Source organism: Rhopalosiphum maidis, chromosome 2 (genome assembly GCF_003676215.2).
Source record: "Rhopalosiphum maidis isolate BTI-1 chromosome 2, ASM367621v3, whole genome shotgun sequence".
Taxonomy (NCBI): Eukaryota; Metazoa; Arthropoda; class Insecta; order Hemiptera; family Aphididae; genus Rhopalosiphum; species Rhopalosiphum maidis.
Genome location: NC_040878.1, coordinates 65,920,577 through 65,929,609, shown reverse-complemented (window position 1 = coordinate 65,929,609; position 9,033 = coordinate 65,920,577). Strand labels below are relative to the sequence as shown.

Here is a 9,033-nt window from a genome sequence, read left to right as displayed (position 1 = left end):
TCCTGCTCCCTACTCTCGAGGTAAGAATTAAGCGCACGTATTATACTTGGACGAGGAAAAATAATAAAATCAAAGGAATTACAAACGAATGGTCGGCAAAACGATATATTCCGGAAAAATGACTAAGAGAACACGACAGCCGCTTTTTTCAATGGTTTCGAGCGGACTACATAAACACGGTGAGCTTATCGTTTTTATGTATAACACGATATTCGTCTTGTTACGCACGTGATATGAACGTATGGCGGAGGTATGACCCGGACGGGTTGTAGGCACCGCACGCGGGGTGGGGGGAAGAATTAGGGTTAGACATTTTGTAAAACATCGTTACCATTTTATCATTTAATTATTATATTATTATGTACAGGGTTGGTTATCCAGAAAATATTTTGTTTTTTCAATTGCTTTCATTGTATTTACAAGTAAATAAATAAAATAAAACGTCTGTTCTACTGTTATCACTATCATATTATTATGTACAAGATTGCGCGCTCTGTCGTGTTGTCATAAGAAATTCAATGTCGAGGGGGGAAAATGCAGTGTATTTGTGAGAGTATGTTTTTCATTTTATTTACATGCTAATTATTATTATTACACGGTGTTTATTTTTTAAGCTTAAGTCTCCGAAAATATTCTTTCGTACAAGATGCTTTTGACGGGGTAATTTGCATATACGTGATTTACCTACGACACATCTGGGAGTCATGTGTTATTTCGTGAGAAGTTCCTCACCGAAGAAATTATAGTACATGATAATGATTGTATTAAAATGGAGTAGACTAAGTGAATAATGAGTTCATTTTAACTAAAACAAAAAAAAAAAAAAACTATTTAAACCGAATAAAATTGCAAAAACCCCTTGGATGAAAATTAAAACTAAAATAAATACAAATTAACAGTAAAAATTATTTGAATGCTTATAAGTAAATAATAATATTTTCGGAACCTAAATGTTGCTTTATATTATACGTTATTCGGATCTCTCGTAGAGTGATCCGTATAAATTGGATTTATCGATTTAAATGTATTTTGTTTTTACACAACTCACGTAAAAAACCACAAATATTATACATGGCTGTACAACAAAAATTAGCTAAACGACGTTTTTTAAAAATCAGTTAATCTTTAAAATCGCAATTGCATAGTATTAATTAGTATGTACAATTATTTACAACGTTGACACACAAGTCGTCGTCGAAGTAGGCACACGTGACACAGTCGACGACGACGACGATGACGTGTCTTTCAGTGGGACAGTTATTATTGTTTTGGTAAAAATAAAATTATTATTCTTATGATAATAATAATAATAATAATAATAATAATATTGAGTAAAGTAATACGCCTAGTAATTAATATAATAATAGTATGGTTATAATAATAAATAAATATCGTAAATACAATAATAATAAATAATCGTGTGCGCGCGCTGCAGCAGGTCCGCCGTTGAGCTTTGCGAGATGGATGTGGTAGTGGTCATGGTGTTTGTGGATGAGACAACAGTATAATAGCATAGTAATAACGTAATATAGTGGCCAGTGGCCAGTGGCGATGGCGGAGGGGTGGGTTTGGCGGACTAGGCGAGGGAGGTGGGTTTATAGGTCCTCACATCGTCAATAGTAACTGAACTCTCATGGGTTAATGTGACCCTGTTGGGTGTTACCGAAAGTGAAGCCCAGAGCCCGTGGGTCACCGCCGTGTAGCCTGAGCGCCTGTTCGAGCCGCTGTTCCTGGAGCCTGAGCGCCTCCGACAGGTCGGGCGACACTTGCCCCTGGTGGTGGTAAGGGTTCTGTCCGTTCATCAGCTGCCCCTGCGCCATGGCGTTGTAGTTGATCGCCACGTTCTGTTGCGGCTGATGCGCGTTCTGCTGTTGCACCGACGACTGCCGGTTCTGCAGTTCGGGCGCCTGCTGTTGGCCGGACGACGCGGCCACGGCTTGCGAGACGGCCAACCTGAGCGCCGCCTCCGCCTGAGACCTGAGTATGGCTTCCTGCATGCGCAACGTTGGCGAACTCTGTTCGTGGTTGGACTGTTGGTGGTGGTGGAGCATGGACTGATGGCCGGACTGTTGGTGGTGTCCGCCGCCGAGGCCGTCCACCATGGACGACATGGAGGCTCGGACGGCCGCGTTCATGGCCATCTGGACGGCCGATTGCATCGAGTTTACTGACGAGTTTGAGCCCGAACCACTGCGGAATAAAAAAAGAGCACACCCGTATTATAATATACTGTACACATTATGGTATTCGTCGCGCAACGTCCTCCTATCACTTCAGCTGGACAAAATATTACGTCTACGCTACTACCCCGTCCCCCAACGGGGCCGCATTTCAAATGTATTGGCACATACCTGGAAGTCGTGACCAACGGATTTTGGTGCATAGCATTCGACTGGGTGATGCGCATGGCCGCCGCGGCGAGATTGGCCGCGGCCGCTTGTACTACAGACGCCGGGGTTGGAGGTGCGGATCGCGGCGAGTGTGACGGTGACGGTGGGTTCTGCTGAAGCTGCTGCTGTTGCTGTTGCTGCTGCTGTTGTTGCTGCTGTTGCTGCTGTTGCTGTTGCTGCTGTTGTTGCTGCTGCTGCTGTTGCTGTTGAACTTGCGAAACGGCCGCGTGAGCCTGCTGCTGGCTCATGAACAGCGCGGCAGCCCGCTGTAGGTCGTTGGCGTTGTATTGGGGTTGCTGGTTCATGTATTGGTGACCACCGTTACCGCTGACTGTACGTTAAACAAAAAACGGTAAATTACGGTTTTAATCGAAGACGATCGACGTTAACGCGTTTGGGCCCACGGACAATACACTTACTCATGCCTCCAGTCCTCGCCGCCATCAACTCGGCCAACTTTATCGCCGTAGGATTGTTGTTGTTGTTATTGTTGTTGTTTGTCGTCGTGTTGTTGTTGTTGTGATGCAACACCAACGGGATTTGATTGTCGGCTGGTGAGACAGATAGCCGGCCACCCGTAGGAACGACGACGTTACCGCCTGCCGCAGCCGCCGCCGCGGCCGCGGCCACCGCGGCCACCACGGAGTTGTTGGTGCCAGTGCCCACCGAGCCCGTGGAACCAGCTCCACTGGGACCGTCAATTTCGCCGTTGTTTGACGAAGACGAATCCGAGTGAACAGAATGGGGCGAGGCGGGGCCACCCATGCTGTTGGTGGCCGTCACGGCGGCCAGGAAGTTCTCCCGTTCTCTGCGCTCAGCGGCAGCTCTACTCAGCACGTACTGCGCAGCGAACTGATGTTTGGGATCCATGCGCATGTGTTCCATGTGTGTCAACAGGCCTGTACAAAACGAAAACGCGAGTTAATATTACTTCGACCGGACTACTTGATGCTGCGCATAAATCTATGTGGCTAATAATAAATTGCAGCGCATAAAAAAAATTGATTTGTTTCGTATGTTATACGCATGTGATTATTTTTTTTCTCGGACGGTAACATATGACGAGATTTATGCGACGTGCGCGCCGTAAATCAGTTATCATCGCGATGTCGGAGCGCTAACACGGCGCTGCAATATGCCTTAGTGATGGTCATTATTTTGTTCGGAAAAACCGGAATTCGAATTAAAGATTTATATCCTAAACTCGGATTCGATCCATCGAGATCCAGGTGTACATACACTATTTGCTGATTATAAGCATACGTGCATTATAATATGCGTATGACTATATCGTGTACAGATCTGGATATTATGATATTGTGCATACGTTTAACATAACGTACATAAATGAAGTACGAATTCGAAAAAATATTTTTATTTAACAATAAATAACTATGATGTATATTTGTGATTCGGCAAACTTCGCGTTTCAACAACTCCGTGGAATATAACGTAATAGGTACGCGCATATCATCACGTAAATCCCGAAAAACTGAACGTCACCGACGTGAGTCGGTCAGGGTTTGCAGATGGCCATCACTAGCGGTGTTATCGCTACAACGCATTGACTCACCTGATTCGTGGGTGAATACGGCTTGGCAAACAGAACACGGCCACATCCTGAGCTGGGCGTACTGTGCTGTTTCCGGGTGGCAAGCTAAATGTTTACGCAGACTTCCCTCGTTCACGTAGTGTTTACCACACACCGGGCACGGATGATTGGCCGTTCGGCGTTTGGCCATGTACGGACCAGTGCCGATATCAGAATAACCTGCAAAAGAAGACCAATGTGAAAATTGTTCACAAATTTTTCGAATATTTTGAGGATTTTTTTCTTCGAGTCTATTACAATAACAATATTATGTCACTCACTTTGTACGACGGCCTGCGACACGGTGGTCGGATCATTGTGGTGGACTTTCATGTGTTCGACCAGTGACTCGCTACCTAGGAACAATTTATGGCAGAGCGGACAAGACGTAGTGCTCGCACCTCCCATCAAGGCGGCGTGTTGTTGGAGCACATCCATGCGAAGTTCAGCTTCCTGAAAATAAAAAAAATGTTCCTGAAAATAACAATAAAACATACGTCAGGTAACCAGTAATCAGCGAGCCCGGAAGTACGCGCGTGTTCGGGGCTTGTTGGCGGGAGAGACACTTTATGTAATAATATATACACAGCCGCCGCCATTGCACAGCGTGTTTCCTTTCCGCTTCGCGTGAAGAAACACAATACCGACCGTTGTCCCTTTGGACACACGTGTTAATCTACCATCTAGATATACAAAATACATGTATTACACACACTCTTTCTCTCTCACACACATGCGCGCGCGCGTATATTTATATTTGTAAATAAATATATTGTCTGCTGCGAATTCGAATGGCCATTTTGAAAATAAAAAAATAACTGTTTCCGTTTCGTTTTACGTGCCATTTTGCCCATACTACTATACGTTCGTCGTACACGCATAAACCTGACCACCGCCGCCGACGCCGCAAAATATACGCTCGGAAAGATCAAATTTATGGCTCGCTGCTGTTTAGGCGACGGTGTGCTCAGATTTATCGTTATATGCGCTCATGTATATTGTATGCTCTAAAATTTACCGACCGGAGTTTATTGTCGCACAACAATAATATTTTAATCGTTATAATTTTTTTCCACCCCGTTCCGATATTATGCGCGACTAAAAATCATACGACAACGATACTGGTTATATAATACGTGTATCATGTCGTATATCATATTCGTGTAATATAAATACACAGTTTCTACATTTATACGCCACGATATTATATATTGTGTATGAGTGTTGGCAATGGTGCGCCACCGGCTATGGCGAATGTAACGATATCGGCGCCTTGGGAGATGTGTCCGAGCAAAAAGTGCTCGGCCGGGGAGGAGAAGTAGACGACGAGTAAAGGGGATGGCAATAAAACAAACGTAATTTTAATTTTTAAAAGCCCTTCCGACTACTTGCAGCCCGGTGACTTTTATTAAAAGTCCGTCTGCGGCGTCGTCCAAGGAGCGGAGATTTACATTTTTATTAAATATTTTATAAACAAAGTATAATTTATCGGTCTGAGTGTTCTCGAAAGTCGAAAGAATAGGCGTCCGCCTGGACTCGGGACACCGTTAATAATTACTAGCGGTTTTTGCACGTGATTTGTATACGGCTTTCGTCAAATTATACATATAGTTGCTATCCAGTCATTGTATGCAGAATGTACGGCCTGGTAATCTAATAGCGTTTTCTTAAATTAGCATTTTTTTTTCTTTTCGCAAATGCGTATTATACAATATTAAACCCGGTAAGTGTTACGGAATTAAAAAAATAAAAATTAATTGAAACATCGTAATTGACCAATAATGGGTTTTCAATAGTTCGATTCAGTTTTGTGCCAAATACTTAAACACATTAACAGAGATAAATAAACAACGTAATTTTTTTTTAACCGTATTCATTATATTTTTCTTTAATACCTAGTTTAAAAGTTTACTAACCCAACCGCTGACGAGTCATTTGAATATTTAATGTTGTGTATTTTTTTATACGAGAAACTATAATCGCGTAAGTACACATTTACCAAAAGCGAACGAAAAATGTCATTATTAAACATTAAATTCACCGTGACCATTACCATTTCCAATATAAACTTTATATTAATGCCAAATACTTTTACTTTGCGTACCTAAATGATTTATGCACCTTTATTGCATAAAACTAATATTTTCTTCATGAATTTTATCGTTTTGAACAACGACGAACTGAATTAAATTATTTATAATAAATGTCATAAGGAATACTTCGCTGAAATACTATTTACCTACGCATTTTCTTATCACGCAACTCAAAGATGACCAGTTTTTAAATTATCTAGGTTTTACGATTTTGACTGAATTGAAAATAGATTTAATTATGTGTTTCCAAAAAAAAAAAAAAAAAACAAGCGAAAAACAAAAATACAGTGAGAAAGAGTGAGCGAGATGGAGAAAAATATGCGATTATCAACCCTTGTTCCGCGAAAAAGTACTTAAAAAATGATTATGTACGAAAATAACGTTTGCAAAAGAAAGGATTATTATATAATAATAATATGACGGGGGAGACGAATGGCGATGAAATTGGAAAAATTAATGGAATTCCAGTGCGCAGATCCACTCGGTGTACATAATCATAAGCGTTATCGGCTGCTCGAAATGAAAAACGGGTTGGCATATTATTATAATAAAAATCGTAATAATTAGACGTAGTGTAGTCGTGCGGCGCGTTATGATATTATATTATTGAAGCGAGCCCGCGTACGTTATACAAACAATATTAATAACAACTATTATTACTGACGTCAATATTATATTTTGTTTTATTGGCATGCGGCTAAAAAACAGTACGCGACGACGGTCTCCGCGGACGCCTCAGTATACACGTAGAAATAATAATATTATACCTATCGCGTTATAAAATGTACCTATACGACATTTTTTTTTTTTTTATTGTAATTTTATCCCGTGCCACGGCCATCTTCTATTATACGATATTATATTATATTATTATACCATAATAATATTGTGTTCAGCTGTTGTACAGTTGTACGACTCTAGCGAAACGTACACGGCGCACGCACGCACGCGCGTATGCGAATACGCGAATACGCGAACTGTAGAGAAAAATGCGGTTAAACTTTCCACGGTTTTTCGTGTACACGCCGCTGTTTCCCCGTCATCGTTGTCGTCGTCGTTCCATTTACGGAAAGTGGTCTACGGCGACACGAGCGTCCGCGCGGTGTATTGCTCGCCGCAAAATTTATGGCCTCTTATTAGAATATCATGTGCGCGCGGCTTTGCTATAATATACAATATAATAATATATAGGTAGGTAGGTATACACACATATAAATGTATATAAATAAGTGTACATAAGCACACACACACACACACACACACACACACACATGTATAAATATATTGTATGCCGCGCGCGGTCGGTCGCGTCACCTATCTATACTATACGCTCCGCTCTCCACCACCACCGCCGCCGCCGCCGACGTTCACGGTCCGAAGATCGGTCCCGCTTTTTACGTCCGGATGAGAAAATAATGAGCTGCTGCCATTAAAAATATAAGAAAGAAAGAAATAAATAAAATATTATAACGTGCGCGCTTGCACGGGTAAATATATATATATAATATATCGTATAGGTACGAGTGAGTAAAAAGCGAAAACGCGCTTGCTGGATATCGATCTTTAATATATATCATATTATATTTTATATTATACACTGCCCCGCGGAGAGACTATTAAACGGTTATTATTATTATGTATGAATGGATTACTCGTATACAATATTATACTACAAAGGTTATAATATTTTGTGCGTGAAGCGGTAAACGCGCGTTATAATATTGTGAAAATTAAATACGTTGTTTGTCGATGACATTTTTTACGGTGATGTTGTAGAACACATTCGAACGCGGAAAAATATATATAAGTAAATTTATTATTCCGTTAACGTTTAAGTAATAGGCATATCATGTTAAAAAGTCGATACGAAACTTAAAACTGATCATATAAGGAAAATTAAATGTTGATTAAATACGATTGCGTTAATTTTATTACATTATTATAGTGGTATACTTTAAATGATAAAAATTGAGATATTAAAAACAAATAATAGGAAAAAAGGACCGAAACGCCGAGCATTCATGTTATTTATTTAGAGCGACATGCATGTACGCGCAATGCGTTGGTATTTTATTCTTTTTGGTGTTGTTAATAACGATTATTATAATATGTACATTGTACAGCAATTTGAATGCGAGTGCATTCAATCAAACGACAAGACAACGTGCAATTACTGCCGACACTTGCATTATTATTCAATATCGTGTGCATGTATATACGAACTACAAACTGTTTCAACACCTGCTACGCGGGATGCATCGCGCGAGCATATCGCATATAATTGTACATGCACCAGGATAAAACTTGAACATCGGGTAGGATGCATAAGAAATTAAAATAATTGTTTGGTGGCCGAAAAAAAATGTAACTGTACATAAAGAATTGTTTTTTTTTTTTTTATAAAATGTGCCTGGAAAAATAAATAACACGCCCACGCCGGATAAAAGAAAGAAACCGAACAAACCACCTGTATGCTCAGAAATCAACGGTCCCTAATTTATTTTTTTTAGTTTCGATAGAAATCAACAGAAACATTCTTTCGTTTTGTTTTCGACAAGTGTTAATTTATTCTATTTCTGAAAAATTAATCGTTTTATGCGTAGTATGTAAATCGGTTCACCTGCTCGCGCACTATACCTACATAAATAAGTGCCTCGGGATCCGTCGCGTGGCCTATAAGATTTACGAAAAGTCCATGCGTATAATATATACGTTACGTCGTAAAAAATGTAATATATATATATATATGTGTTATCTAGTTCCCATGTTATTTTGTATTTTTTTTTATACGCAAGGGTCATAATACGCATAGAAGTATGTTAATAAAAGGCTGAACACAAGAAGGGTCAATAACGAATACTCTTAATACCCTTTTCACATTTTTAATGAATATCGTCGAATAGTGGTGTTTTTTTTTTATTACGTCATATTTTGCACAACCCTTTTCATTCTAATTTAC

General features: G+C 40.3%; 1 protein-coding gene across 1 annotated transcript in view; it reads right to left on the bottom strand.

Annotated features, from left to right (window-relative positions):
* Window positions 1-1,631: 1,631 nt before the first annotated feature.
* The window catches only part of LOC113551626 (Krueppel homolog 1), a 32,807-nt gene continuing 25,405 nt past the window's right edge, over window positions 1,632-9,033 (bottom strand). The window contains exons 5-9 of the mRNA XM_026953978.1: window positions 4,263-4,455; window positions 3,964-4,161; window positions 2,810-3,289; window positions 2,352-2,721; window positions 1,632-2,190 (exon numbers count right to left, since the gene is read on the bottom strand). Coding sequence (XP_026809779.1) covers window positions 1,632-2,190; window positions 2,352-2,721; window positions 2,810-3,289; window positions 3,964-4,161; window positions 4,263-4,455 — 1,800 coding nt within the window. The remainder of the gene's footprint in view (window positions 2,191-2,351; window positions 2,722-2,809; window positions 3,290-3,963; window positions 4,162-4,262; window positions 4,456-9,033) is intronic.